The sequence below is a fragment of the Choloepus didactylus genome, chromosome 1 (genome assembly GCF_015220235.1).
Source record: "Choloepus didactylus isolate mChoDid1 chromosome 1, mChoDid1.pri, whole genome shotgun sequence".
Taxonomy (NCBI): Eukaryota; Metazoa; Chordata; class Mammalia; order Pilosa; family Megalonychidae; genus Choloepus; species Choloepus didactylus.
Genome location: NC_051307.1, coordinates 145,414,022 through 145,429,476, shown reverse-complemented (window position 1 = coordinate 145,429,476; position 15,455 = coordinate 145,414,022). Strand labels below are relative to the sequence as shown.

The following is a 15,455-nucleotide window of genomic DNA, read 5'->3' as shown; positions in this document are numbered from 1 at the left end:
GTGTCTTCAGAAAATAATGAAATACAGAGGATTTATAATTCCAAGTTTTAAGTATCAAATAACATGGATTTTCAACTGATATGTGGAAGAGAAAAATCTCCTAGCAAGATAGAAAATATCTCCTTAAAATGTATATATAGTCATATAACAGTATCTCTGCAACTATTAAAATGATGAGGTGAATCTATATTTATTGACATGACAGGATATCTGAGGTGTCATCAGTGACTGGAAAAAGAGTTTACACTTTTTCCCATGATTATATGATCCCATTGATATAAAATGAATTTTTTATTGATCCCATTTATATAAAAAATAATTAAATAAATACTCCTTCACTAACCATTTTGATTTCTACCCTCTTGGGCTTTCATGGTAAATGTCTGTGTGAGAGATAGTAAGTGAGAGAAAGAGAGGGTGAGAGAGTGACTGTGTGTATGAGAATCAGTGTTTATATTTGCAAAAAAACAATTGGAAGGAAAAAATCTTTCTCTACCAAGGATACAAGATTTAAAAACTCATCTTTATAAGAAAACAAATCAGTGGTTGTTGAGGTTGGGGGATGGGGTTTACTAAAAGTGGTACAAGGGAATTTGGGGTGGTAGTGGAACATTCTCTATTCTGATTGGATGGTGGTTATTATAGCTATATGTGTTTTTCAAAACTTATAGAACTGTTTATTCAAAACAACAGCAACCCTTGTCTTTGGGTGGGAAGGATTATGGTTGTGTTCTGTTTTTTTGTGTTTGCTTATGTCCTCTCCCCACCTTCTTAAAGATGCACAATGAATGTGCATTCTTTTTTAAAAATTTGTACAAAATTATTTTGAAAAATAAAACAGACTTTCTCTAAAGCCAAATCTGTTAAATTATCTGATAGCTAATAATAAGGCTGCTTTTTCTGCAGTAACATTAAGAGAATTGTTTTTATTTGTATTCCTGAGTAATGGGTAATTCTTATAAAATTCTTTCTTCTTTGTCATTTGTGGGTTTTTTAAGTGGGTTTTTTGTTGTTTTTTTTTTTTAAATATATGCTGCTAGTCTTTTTTTTTTTCGGAGAAGTTGGTTAACTGTGGTTTTGAATATGGGTTATAAAAGGTAAATTTCTTAAGATATCAATCAAAACACAAAGCTTTACCATGGTGGACTTAGGAGGAAGTAGAAATTTATCCACTTTCCCATCCTAGTCCCATATCAAGTCTGTCAGCCCTTTACTCAGGAAAGCTGGATATGTCTAGTGTCATTTTTCAGGCTATTGAAAAGTGGTCTTTTCTTACAGTCTCTCTGGCTTAGTCCTTTCCCGGGAATGGGTATGTTTAAAAAAAATGTTTATTTTTTCACTTAAGAATTGAGTTTTATGTGGGAAGAAAACATATTTTTTTCCCTCTTCTTCCTTCTCTAATAGTTAAAAGTATTATGTTTATAGAAGAACAATTATATGGAAATATTAAGAATAAAATTTCATGTCTTAATCTCATAAGACTATTGAGAGAATTAAGTGAGATTATATATATATATGTAAACTATTGGTTTTTGTCATTTAAAATGTTATAAAAATGTTTCTCAATCACTTTGATGATAACCTATAAGCTGGAAAATCAACCAGTAGAGAGTTGATCATAATTGTTACCAATCACAGTTGCCTCCATTATGAAGAAAGTTAAATTGATTATACATTACATATGAGCTTTTCAAAATAATTTTATTATGTTTTGCACAGTTGATGTGTTGAAGAAAATTGACATTCCATCTGTCTTTATTGGTGAATCATCAGCTAATTCCCTGAAAGATGAATTCACATATGAAAAAGGGTAAGTAATAGATAATAAAAATCATGTAGCCTAAAATTCTTTATATTAATATAGAATTATATAATACTAGTTGAAATCAGTGTTATGTTTAGCATATACTCTGTTCATTGTGCTAAATGATCTCTTTTTTAAGCGGGTATGATTTTGAGATGTACTGTATTCTATTTCTTCTGTGTGATTTTGTATTGGAAATATATTCATGCTAGGGACAGTAAGATACCCATGTTGCTAAAAAGATAAAAATTTTCAATCTTACAGCTTTATCAAAACATTAGTATTTAAAAACAATGCAATTCACAGTTGTATGGTATTTTCTATTAAGGAATGTCTGTATTTTATGAAAAAGAAATTGTTATAAGAAGAATGAAATGAGAAAACTCACACTTACTGACTTTAGAGCTTATTATAAAGCCACAGTGGTCAAAACATCATGGTACTGGCATAAAGATCATAAAAACTTATTGATCAGTGGAATCGAATTGAGAGTTCAGGAATAGACCCTATGATCAGTTGATTTTTGACAAGGCCTCCAAATCCACTGAACTGGGTCAGAATAGGCTCTTCAGTAAATGATGTGGGAGAACTGGATATCCATAATCAAAGGAATGAAAGAGGACCCTTACCTCACAGCCTATACAAAAATTAACTCAAAGTGTATCAAAGACCTAAATATATGAGCCAGTACCATAAAACTCCTAGAATAAAACATAGGGAAATATCTTCAAGACCTAGCAGTAGGAGATAGCTTCTTAGACCTTATACCTAAAGCACAAGCAATGAAAGAAAAATTAAATAAATGGGAGCCCTCAAGATTGAATACCTCTGTGCTTCAAAGGACTTTGTCAAAAGAATGAAAAGGCAGCCAACTTAATAGGAGAAAGTATTTGGTAACCACATATTGGATAAGGTTTTGATAATCAAGTATATATAAAGAAATCCTACAACTCAACAATAAAAAGACAAAACAACCGAATTATAAAATCGGCAAAAGACATGAATAGACTTTTCTCCAAAGAGGAAATACAAATGGCTAAAAAGTATATGAAAAGATGTTCATATTCATTAGCTGTTGGGGAAATGCAAATCAAAACCACAATGAGATATCATCTCACATCTATTAGAATGGCTGCTATTAAACCATCAGGAAACCACAAATGGTGGAGAGGATGTGGAGAAATAGGAACACTTATTCACTGCTGGTGGGAATGAAAAATGGTACAGCCACTGTGGGAGCCAGTTTGGCAGTTCCTCAGAAAACTAAATACTGAGTTGCCCCATGACTCAGCAATTCCGCTACTCAATATATACCCAGAAGATCTGAAAGCAGTGACACGAACAGACGTTTGCACACAAATGTTCATAGCGACATTATTCACAATTGCCAAAAGATGGAAACAATCCAAGTGTTCGTCAACTGATGATTGGATAAACAAAATGTTGTATATATACAATGGACTATTACTCAGCAGTAAGAAGGAATGATGAAGTCCTGAAGCACGCGACAACATGGTTGAACTTGAGGACACAAGGCGAGTGAAATAAGTCAGACACAAAAGGACAAATGTTATATGCTTTCACTAATATGAACTAACTAGAATGTTTAAACTCATAGTCATAAAACTTAGAACATAGGTTACAAGACATAGAATGAGGCTAGAGAATGGGGAGCAGTTGCCTAATATGTACAGCATTTTTAATGAGGTTGAACTTAAAAGTTTGGATATGGATAGAGGGGAGGGTAGCTCGTTATTGGGAGTTATTGTAGGTGAAAATGGTTTAAAAGGGTTGTTTAGAGTCATGTAGGTCACCAGAAGGAAAGCTAGAGATTAAAATATGGGATTGTGTAACACAGTGAACCTTGTGGTGGACATTGTTTATGATGAGCGTTACAAATATAAAGTTCTTTCATTAACTAGTACAAACATATGATACTTGTACAGAGAATAATAGAATGGTATATGGGGAAAAAGTAGATATGGAATATAATTAATAGTAATACCTTAATATTCTTTCATCAACAATAACAAATGTACCACACCCATACTAGGGGTCAATAATGGGTGGGGGATAAGGGGTATGGGGTGTTTTGGAGTTTCTTTTTTTATGTTACTTTTCTGTTTGGAGTAATGAAAATGGTCTAAAATAGAATGTGATGATTGCGCAACTAGGTGATGATACTTTGAAACAGTGTATACTTTGGAAGGATTATATGGTTATGTGAATATTCTCAATAATATTTGCAGTTTAAAAAAAAGAAATTATTTCATAGCCATAGAATCCAAAACACAAATGTGTTAAGTGGCTCACTTTTTTTTTTTCCTTTTTAATAATTCAATTTTATTGAGATATAGTCACATACCATGCAGTCATTCAAAGCGTACAGTCAGTTCACAGTACCACCATATAGTTGTGCATCCATCACCAAAATTAATTTTTGAACGTTTTCATTACCACACACACAGAAGTAATAAGAATAAAAATAAAAAAAAAATTAAAGTGAAAAAGAACAATTAAAAGTAAAAAAGAACACTGGGTATGTTTTTTTTGTTTGTTTGTTTGTTTGTTTTTTTGTTTTGCCCCCATTTTTCTACTCATCCATCCATACACTGGACAAAGGGATTTACAGTGATTTCATCTGCCAAGTTGGCTTAGCTAGACAAGAGGGCCACTTCTGAGCAACAAAGAGGCTTTCAAGAGGAGATACTTAGGCACAATTATAAGCAGGCCTAGCCTCTCCTTTGCAGTAACAGTCTTCCCAAGGGCAGGTCCCATGATTGAGGGCTCATAAGTGGCTCACTTTTACAAAGACAGAAAGTCAGTTTTCAAGTTTAAAAAGTTTGATTTGGAATAATAGCTTCTGTATGGAAGCTCCCACCCCCACCCAAATGGCATTACAGAGGTAACGTAAAGACTAAAGCTATCTCAAGGCACAGCTATCACATCTAATGTAGAAAACAGTGCAACTGATACTTTAAACCTTGTTCCATGGAAAAGCTGCCAAAAACAAAGTGGACAGGAACAGGCTTTTTAATAAGAGGAACAACGATTACAATATTAATCAAAATAGCAGCTAATATTTATTGAGCATTTAGTGCCAGGCCCTCATGAAAGCAAGAACTTTAACATTTGTTACTTATTTAATTCTTATAACAACCCTTTAAAGGGTATTACTATTATCTTTTATTATCCACATGTGCCAAAAGAGGAAACCGGCACAATGAAATCCAATTCTAATTATTTAGGTAGAAAAATCCATGAATATATGAGTTTGAAAATGTAAGAAAATAAGAGGTTCATCCATGTGGTAGGTAGCATGTGTTGGTACTTTATTCTGAATAATATTTCATTAAATATATTTATGCAGCATTTTGTTTATCCATTCATTGGTTGAAGGGCATTTAACTTGTTTCCACATTTTGTCTATCAGGAATAACGCTGCTATGAACACTTATGTACAGGTTTTTGTGTGAACCTGTGTTTTCATTTCTCTTGGGTCTATACCTAGAATGGAATTGTAGGGTTGTATGGTAACACAACATTTAACTTTTTGAGAAACTGCCAGATTGTTTTCCAAAGTGACTGTACTATTTTAAATCCCCACTAGCAATGTATGAGACTTCCAGTTTCTCCTTCCAAAAGCATTTATTTAATAATAATAATCAACTTGTTTAGCTCCAGAAAAACCTGATGGTATTTTCATTGGAATTTCATTATATTTGTAAATTAATGTAAGAAGAGTTGACATCATTAGGATGTTGAATTTTCCTGTCCAAGAACATGATACGTCCTTCCATTTGTCCACTTCTACTTTTATGCACTCAGGAGTGTTTTTTCATCCAAAACCTAATGTGAGCAAAATATTTCTTGTTAAATTTATGCCTAGGTATTTTGTTTGCTATCTCCTCTTCCATTATATCTGCTAACTGATTTTTTTTCCATAATGTCTGTTATTTTTCTACTTGTTCTTTCAAGTTCTTCATGGTCTTCTAGTGTTTTCTTTTTTTTTTTAATTTTATTTTGAAATAAATTCAAACTTATGGGAACAGTTGCAAAAACAATACAAAACCCATACACAAAACTCCAGCATACCCCGACCCCCCTCCCCTGATACCCCGATCCACGAACTTTAACATCCTGTCACACTACCATTTCTTTCTTTCCCTCCCTCCCTTCCTCCTTCCCTCCCTATCTATCATCCATCATCTTTTGCTCTGTTTTCTGAACATATGAGAGCAAGCTGCACACATCTTGGAACAAACAGTATAATTCACATATGCAGTTCCCATGAACAAGAACATTCTTTTATGCAATCCCATTAAGCGCAGCTAAGAAGTTCAAGAAATTCAACATTGATACAAAGCTTGCATTCTGTATTTCCTTTTTTTTTTTCCTTAAGTCCCAACTGTATCCCTTTGAGCCTCCTCTCCTCCATCCTCAGATCCCATCCAGGATCATCCTTGGCATTTAATTGTCTTGCCTATTTAGACTATCTTTTTCTTTTTTTTTTCAATTGTGGAAACATATATACAGCCTAAATCTTCCCATTCCAACCCCTCCCTAGCATTCCATTAATGGTATTAATCACATTTAGAATGTTGTAATGCTATCACCTTCTCACCATCCATTACTAGAAATTTCCCTTCATCCCAAACAGCAACCCTACACTCATTTCTTAACTCCCCACTGCCCCTTCCCCCACTTCTCATAACCCATACTCTATTTTTCATCTCTATGGTCTTATTCTCTGATAATTTCTTTGTGTTTACCATGGGGCTTAAATTTAACCTCTTAAATCTATAACAAGACTCCTGGTTTCTCCAAATGCACGGTTCCTGTGGATTTAGTAGACTGTGTCCGGCTGGTGCATCACTGGAACTGGTGTTCTGGGTCACTTTCTGGCTTTTATCTAGTATTTTTCATGGAGATGTTTTTTTTTGCCCTGTCTCACCTAGCCGCCATCTTAAGTTCTCTCTAGTGTTTTCTTAATATCCTGTATCTCTTTATGCATATTTTCTTTCATTTCTTTGAATTCATACAGGAGATTTGTTTGCACATCTTTGATTAGTTATTGAAGATTCTTTGTCTCCTCTGATGTTTTGATTTATTCCTTTGATTGGACCATTTCTTTTTGAGTTTTAGTATGCCTTGCAATCTTTTTTTTTTTTTTTTTTTTTTTAGTTTTTATTATGGAAACATTCATGCATACACAAAAGACAAAGATTAGCATAATAAACCCTCATGATTTCCCCATCACCTAGATTCAATAGTTATCAACTCAGGGTCAATCTTTTTTTGTTTGTGTGTTTGTTTGTTTACATTTGGTTATTTTAAGTTCAATTTTATTGAGATTATTCACATACCATACAGTCATCCAGAGTGTAAAGTCAGTTGCTCATGACACCACCACGTAGCTGTGCATTCATCACCACAATTAATTTTTTCCAATTTTTAGAAAATTTTCATTACCCCAGAAAAGAAATAAAATAAACTCAAATCCTCCCATACCCCTACCCGCCCCTCCATTATTGAATTATAGTATTGGTATAGTAAGTTTCTTACTGTTAGTGAAAGAATGTTAAAATACTACTAACTATAGTACATAGTTTGCAATAGGTGTATTTTTCCCTATATACCCCTCTATTATTGACTTCTAGTTATAGTGTCATACATCTGTCCTAGCTCATGAAAGAGAATTCTAGTATTTTTGTACAGTTAATTATGGACATTGCCCACCACAAGGTTCACTGTTTTATACATTCCCATATTTTAACCTCCAACTTTCCTTCTGGTGACATACGTGACTCTAAACTGCCCCTTTCCACCACATTCACACACTATTCAGCACTCTTAGATATTCTCATGATAGTATGCTACCATCACCTCTGTCCATTTCCAAACACTTAACTTCAACCTTGTTAAACATTCTGCTGATAATAAGCAACCTCTCCCCATCTTTAGCCTTGTTCTATAATCTGGTAACCTATATTTCATGTCTATGTGTTTACATATTATAATTAGTTCATATCCATGAGACCATATAATATTTGTCCTTTTTTGTCTAACTTATTTTACTCAGTATAATGTCCTCAAGGTTCATTCATCAATCCTTTTTTTTTTTGAAATGGTTTTGTTCACACACCATATATTCCATCCTAAGTAAACAATCTGGTTTCCTGTATAATCAGGTAGTTATGCATTCACCACCACCACCACTATCTATCTACATAAGGACATTTCCGTTTCTCCCACAAAGAAAGAGGAAGACTCAAAAAAAGGTAGAGAGACAAAAGAACAAAAAAAAGAAAGAAAAAAAATGACAGCTTAAAAGCAACAAAAGAAAAGATATAATTAAAATAAAGTACAATAAAAGAGTCGACAACATCACCAAATGCCAGGAGTCCAATATCTCTCCCTTATATCCCCCTCCGGCTCTCTAAGGTCAACGGTCTCCAAAAGCCTCTCTCTTTTTTTTTTTTTTTCCTGTCAGCCCCACTTCCTCTCCACTGGGAGCTACTTCAGGCTACTTTGCTGCTTATTACGGGGTTGTTTATGTTTGTAGCTTGTATTCAGCAGTCCAAGTTTGTTAATTAAAACTCCAGTTGGAGCTAGGCTGAGCTATATTCGCTTGCTCTGGGAATGCTGCTTTCTCCCACAGCGAGGTCTTGCAGCTCAGCCTGCCATGGGAAGAGGGGGCTCCTGGTATGTTTCTTCAGTTTTTATTTACGGCTTTTATGCTGCAGTCTTAGCCATTCCCTCCATTCCAGGCTGGTGTATGATGTGTGGACAGTTGTGGTTGTCCCCCAGCAGTTGTTCCAGACTATTTACTAGTTGTTCCTGGTTGTTTATTAGTTGCTCTAGGGGACTGACTAGATTCCACACTCTCTATGTCGCCATCTTGCCCCCTCTGCCTTGTGATTTTTTGCTGGTATCTGGTCACCTGATTATCTTGATGGGTCTATTCTGAAGGTCAGTTTCTCTCTCATTTAGGATTTACTTGTTGCCTCGGTTTATATTTAGGGCATTGCTCTGCCAGTTGGGTCTTCCGTGTTTCTCAGCCAAAACAGGGCTGAGTACCCATGCAGGGGGTGTAGACCAGCTCTGATGGGTCTGTGATAGGGTCTGGAGAGACTCCCCTGTCCCCAGGTCCCCAAACAGTTGATTCAGAGAGCTTTTGCCTGGCTACTTGCTGCTTTGGGGAAAAATTCTGCCACTCCTTCCCTAAGCCTCCATTATGGAAACACTTCTTTGTTGTCCTTATGTATTCCACTCTCCCCAATGGCTTAATTCTTGCTGTGGGGCCCTGTGGGCTTGGTTCTCTGTGTCCCTATATAAGAATGGATCTGTCTCACTGCTGTGAGAGATTTTATAGTCTGTGTCCCTGGTGGGAGATGAGAGGGATCCCAGCTGCTGCCTCTGGGACCAAGCTGTGTGGGACCAAATGAGGGGGAGGGGTGAGGACTGGCCAGTCTGGAACATAACTTTTCTATTTGATATTTTTGTCTTTCTTCAATTTATTGTTTGTGGGATCCTTCTCCCATCTATACCTTCATCCACAGTTCTGAACAAGTGAGAATTGTCCTTTTTTTGCTGAATCTCTGGGAAGAGGTTTTCAGTAGCTGTTTACATCACCATGTTGATCTGCTAACTGATTTTTATTTGTGTATTTAAAAACTCATTTTGTATGTTGATTTTTCAATCTGCAGTTTGACTAAATTCTCTTACTATTGGTGGTAATATTTCCATTGCAAATAGGAATAGTTTTATCTCTCCCTTTCTAGTTTGTATGCTTCCAGTTGCCTTCTCTTATCTACTTACATTGGGTAGTACTTTCAACACTACATTGAATAGCAGTAGAGATAGTAGATATTTCTGTCTTATTCCTTACTATGGTGAGCAAGTCTCTTGTTTCCCCTTTAAGATTCTGACTTTTTCATCATATTAAGAAAGTATCCATCAGCTACTGTTTTACTGTACTTCATTCTTTTTAACAATAGTTTTTTTGTTTTGTTTTCTGTTTTTAAACAGCATTGTAGTCCGTTGTTTAGATGAACTATAATGTGCTTAACCACTAAAGCCAACTGGTTATAAGTGTGGGCTTTGGATTCAGATTTATGTGGATTCAAATCCTGACTTCCATCGCTTCTTAGTTGTGTGTCCTTCAACAAGAAACTTAACATCTCTGGACATTAACTTCCTCATCTGTAAAAGTGAGAATAATAATAGTACCTACAGCATACAGCATTCTTAGAGGAATACCTGGGACATAGAAAATCCTTTAATAAATGTTAGCTCCCCGTCCCCACCCCCACCCCCACCCCCAGTTTTTGTCTAATACAAGAGTGCTATGCCAAATATTCTTGAGCATACATCATGTGTAGTTGGTAGAAAATGTTTCTTTAGCAAAAACACAAGAAAGTAAAATTGCTGGATTAAGGATAAACAGTTTTAAATTTCAATAAAGAATTGTCATATTGCCTTCCAAAAAGGGTGAGCCAACTTATATTTCCACCAACATTTTAGGAAAACCAATGTTTTCTCCTACTCTTGTCAGCAATATATATGGCAAGTTTTTTAATTATTGCCAATCTGATAAGACAAAACTTATTGGTTAAGCTAGCATTTCTTTATTCATAGGGGAAGTTTCTGTAAATTATTTGATTGGTGTCCTTTGTCCATTTTGGTCTTTTAAAAAATTCGTCTCAGAAATCATTTTTGTAACTTTTTTGTAGGAAAGGTAAATTATTGGATGACATACAATATTTGACAGTTGTGAACAGAGGAAAGGATTGTCTGATTATAGTGAGTAGCGAGGTACACTGGAGTAAAAGCTTCAGTGTCACGACCTGTGAAAAATGCAGCATAAATGTTATGCTCCATTCTTACCCGCCTTAAAACATCTTGTAGCTCCTCCATAGTTTGCCAGTGGGGAGGGGTATAGTATTGTATATCCCCTTCATTAGGCCCTGTAGCTTTACACCTGTTAACCAACCATACCAATAAGAAAGTGGTTTTCGCCTTAGCTGAGGTAGCATAAAGGGTTGTCTTAGTGAAAGGTGGGTTGTAAAAGAAGTCAGTTTACTCATGTCCACTGCAGATAGCGCTACCGCCTCTGCTCCAGTGTCCCATAACCTCAGAAGCAAATTGGGTAGAGACTCACTAATTTTTTTGTCTGTACTGCTGCCCTAAATTGTCCAATTCAGCAGCAGTATTGTCTCTCATAGTACTATGTAACTCCTGTTCAGGAGGTTGGAATTGCTGAACTCCAGGGGTTGATCTTGTGACAACTTCATTTCTTGTTGTTTTATGGGATGCACCTGTTGGGGCTCTTCATCCTCCTCTATGCTTTGGAATCCCATCCCAGAGAAGCTAAAATCCTCCAGACTCAAGCCCAGGGCAACTTGCAACCTTTGACTTGGGCATATCTGCATGCCAGAGTCTCTAACTGATCATCTACTTGGAACAGCAATCAGTCAGAGTCCTTCATTTCTACCTGAGCAAGGTGCATATTTCTTTCTGGTGTTACTTTCTCCTCTAAACAGCACACAGTAGCTTTTGCCACTTGTTCTGCCTCAGTAGCCATCTGCAAGGTTCCTAACGGGCCATGCCATGGGCTGCTGCTATTTGGCAGTCTGTTCTTACTCAAATATAGTTGTCCTGAAATTTGTTGCAAAACCATTAGCAACCCTGCTGGAATTTTTAAGACGTCCCCATACTCTTGTGGCAGTCTTATTCGTTCAGGAAGGTGGCCACCCCTCCCCACATGGACGATAGGCCAATTTGGGATTCTTCCCATGGATTCTCCCTTCCCAGGATACATGCCTGCTACTGCTGGCAGCTCTTTGGTCTCCTGGCTGACGCCAATTGTTCCAACACAGCTCAGCCCCAAGACTGAAGAACTTGGCAGGCAGAGAGTTAGACATGAGTTTAATAGGACTTATGGACAGGAGAAATGGTTCCATGGCGGCAGCCGGCCAGGAAAGGTGGAAGTTAGCACTCCACAAAGAACAAGGGGTTCCAGGGGGTGTTTAGAAGGGTTAGGACAAAGACATTCCATAGGGTGTGAGAACAGAGTTTCAGCAGGGTCTTGTGACACAGGGGTGTGGAGATTTGTTATCAACAGTGATCAGGGAAGGAGAGTTTTAATGCTTTGTTTATGATACCATTTGTATGTTCTTCTCCCCTTGGGGAGGTCTTATGACCTTTAACATCTGTCCCAGTCAAGTAGATGGCTATGTGCATTAACTTACTTTCTCTATGGAGGGGAGGGGGCCCGGGCCCTGTGTCCCCATACTACTTATATTCTAGCCATCCTAGCAGTATTTAGAAAATATTATTTAAATTATTGAGGGGATTCTTGGTACTATGTTTATTTATTTTTGCTTTTGTTAAAACTTGATGGATATCCTTGGATGTGAGTTTCATAAATAGTCACATGAAGACTTAAAACATAGCTTTTGAGTAAAAATACTTACCTTTCATGTTATTTTTCTTAAGTACGTTGCATCCTAAGCTCTTCTATTGGAAGGAATCAACCTCTTTTTATATTTCCCTGTATACTGAGAATTATTGTTTTGCATTTTATCCTTGTGTTATGAAGTACCTGGCTTCATTACTTCAAATTCACACAGTTTTCTCTGTGGGTAACAGAGCAGTGTTGCTGGTACAACTAGTCTAGTAGCACAGAGGACTTAATGTATAGATCAGTCATATTAATGAACATTATAGATTCTTCCTTAGTCTAAGGAGATTTTCTAATGCAGTTTTGCTGCCATGTAAAATTTCCTCATGCAACAGAAATTGAGTTTATTCTGATCACAGTTTTATTTCATGAGTCCTTGTAAATTTTTGTAATGTAATATCACAGTAACTGATAAAGGGTTAATAGCAAAGAGTAATAAGGCATGTAGCACTCCTCCCATCCCCCCCAAATACATATTTATGTCGTTTTTCTAGTCAAGCAGTGGAGATGTTGGGGAATAGAGAGGAAGTCACAACTCTTGTGGATTCCTACACCAGTTTTTTATTTCGTATTTCACAGATAAATGTAGAACAAAGGGGTTGTGTCCACTGTTCTCACCTGGTACAACAGATACATGCAAAGCAGATGGGGAGGAGGGAGTTTTTCCATAGGAGAAACTTAATGAACAATATTTTGGTTGGGGTGGGGGTTCTTGTTGACAAGTTACCCAAAGAACTATCATTGTTTTTTTGTTTTTGTTTTTACATTATAAACTGTTTATTTTACATTTTTCAATGTTCACATTAATGGTAGCATATAATATTTCTCTTCTTGTGCCTGGCTTATTTTGCTCAGCATTATGTCTTCAAGGTTCATCCATGTTGTCATATGTTTCACGACATCGTTCCCTTCTTACTGCCGCATAGTATTCCATCGTGTGTATATACCATACCACATTTTATTTATCCACTCATCTGTCGAAGGACATTTGGGTTTTTTCCATCTCTTGGCAATTGTGAATAATGCTGCTATGAACATTGGCATGCAGATATCTGTTCGTGTCACTGCTTTCAGATCTTCCAGGTATATATACCAAGAAGTGGAATTGCTGGATCAAAGGGTAACTCTGTATCTAGTTTTCTAAGGAACTGCCAGACTGTCTTCCAGAGTAGCTGCACCATTATACAGTCCCACCAACACTGGGTTCAAATTTCTTCACATCCTCTCCAGCGTTTGTTTCATGGCAGCCATTCTAATTGGTGTGAGATGGTATCTCGTTGTGGTCTTAATTTACATCTCTCTAATAGCTACTGAAGCTGAACATTTTTTCATGTGTTTCTTGGCCATTTATATTTCTTCTTCAGAGAACTGTCTTTTCTTATCTTTTGCCCGTTTTATAATCAGGCTGTCTATATTATTGTCATTGAGTTGTAGGATTTCTTTATATGTGTAAAATATCAGTCTTTTGTCAGACACATGGTTTCCAAAAATTTTTTCCCATTGATTTGGCTGCCTCATCACCTTTTTGACAAATTCCTTTGAGGTACAGAAACTTCTAAGTTTGAGGAGTTCCCATTTATCTGTTTTTTCTTTTGTTGCTTGTGTTTTGGGTATAAGGTCTAGGAAGTGGCCGCCTAATACAAGGTTTTGAAGATGTTTCCCTACATTATCTTCTAGGAGTTTTATGGTACCATCTTTTTTTTTTCTTTTAAATTTTTATTGGGATTGTTCAGATACCATACAATTATCCAAAGATCCAAAGTGTACAATCAGTTGCCCTTGGTACATCATACTGCTGTGCAGCCATCACCGCACTTAATTTTTGTTCAATTTTTAGAAACTTTTCATTACTCCAGACAAGAAATAAAGTAAAGATGAAGGAAAAAAAAAAAAAGAAAAGGAAACTCAAATCCTCCCATATCCCTAACCAACCCCCCTCAATTGTTGACTTGTAGTGTTGGTATAGTATATTTGTTACTGTTTATGAAAGAATGCTGAAATACTACTAACTGTAGTATATAGTTTGCAATAGGTATACATTTCTTCCCTATATGCCCCTCTATTATTAACTTCTAGTTGTATTGTCATACATTTGTTCTGGTTCATGGAAGAGTTTTCTAATGTTTGTACAGTTAATCATGAACATTGCCCACCATAGGATTCAGTTTTATATATTCCCATCTTTTGACCTGCAGCTTTCCTTCTGGTGACATACATGACTCTGAGCTTCCCCTTTCCACCTCATTCACGCACCATTCGGCACTGTTAAGTTATTCTCACATCTTGCTACCGAGACCTCTGTTCATTTCCAAACATTTAAGTTCATCCTAGTTGAACATTCAGCTCATACTAAGCAACCGCTCCCCGTTCTTAAGCCTTGTCCTATATCTTGGTACCTTATATTTCATGTTTATGAGTTTACATATTATAATTAATTCTTATCAATCAGACCCTGCAATATTTGTCCTTATATGTCTGGCTTATTTCACTCAGTATATTGCCCTTGAAGTTTTGTCATCAACCCATTTTTTTTTTAAGATGGTTTTGTTCACACACCATACATTCCATCCTAAGTAAACAATCGATGGTTCTCTGTATGGTCACATATTTCTGTGTTCACCATCTTCACCACTATCTATATAAGGGCATCTACATTTCTTAAAAAGGCAGGAGGGAGAGTCAAAGAAGGTAGAGAGGCGAAAGAGGAAAAAAAATGACAGCTAGGAAGTAGCAAAAGGAAAAGTGACCTTAAATCAGAATAAAGAGTCTAACACCACTGTCAAGTGTCTAACATGCCTCCCCTATCCCCCCCCCATCTGCATTTACCTTGGTATATTGCCTTTGTTACATTAAAGGAAGCATAATACAATGATTCTGTTAGTTACAGTCTCTAGTTTACGTTGATTGAATGCCTCCCCATTTTTAACACCTTGCAAGGTTGACATTTGCTTGTTCTCCCTTGTGAAAGAACATATTTGTACATTTTATCACAATTGTTGAACGCTCTAGATTTCACCAAGTTATACAGTCCCATTCTTTATCTTTTCTCCGTTCTTCTGGTGTCTCACATGCTCCCAACCTTCCTCTCTCAACTGTATTCATAGTTATCTTTGTTCAGTGTAGTTACATTGCTGTGCTACCATCTCCCAAAATTGGGTTCCCAACCACGCACTCCTGTCTTCTCCT

At 36.4% G+C, this 15,455-nt stretch overlaps 1 protein-coding gene across 2 annotated transcripts in view; it reads left to right on the top strand.

Annotated features, from left to right (window-relative positions):
• RNF13 (ring finger protein 13) overlaps positions 1 to 15,455 on the top strand; it is a 213,751-nt gene that overhangs the window by 141,980 nt on the left and 56,316 nt on the right. For both annotated transcript variants that reach the window (XM_037842832.1, XM_037842842.1), the window contains one exon: positions 1,720 to 1,810. In XM_037842832.1, coding sequence (XP_037698760.1) covers positions 1,720 to 1,810 — 91 coding nt within the window. The remainder of the gene's footprint in view (positions 1 to 1,719; positions 1,811 to 15,455) is intronic.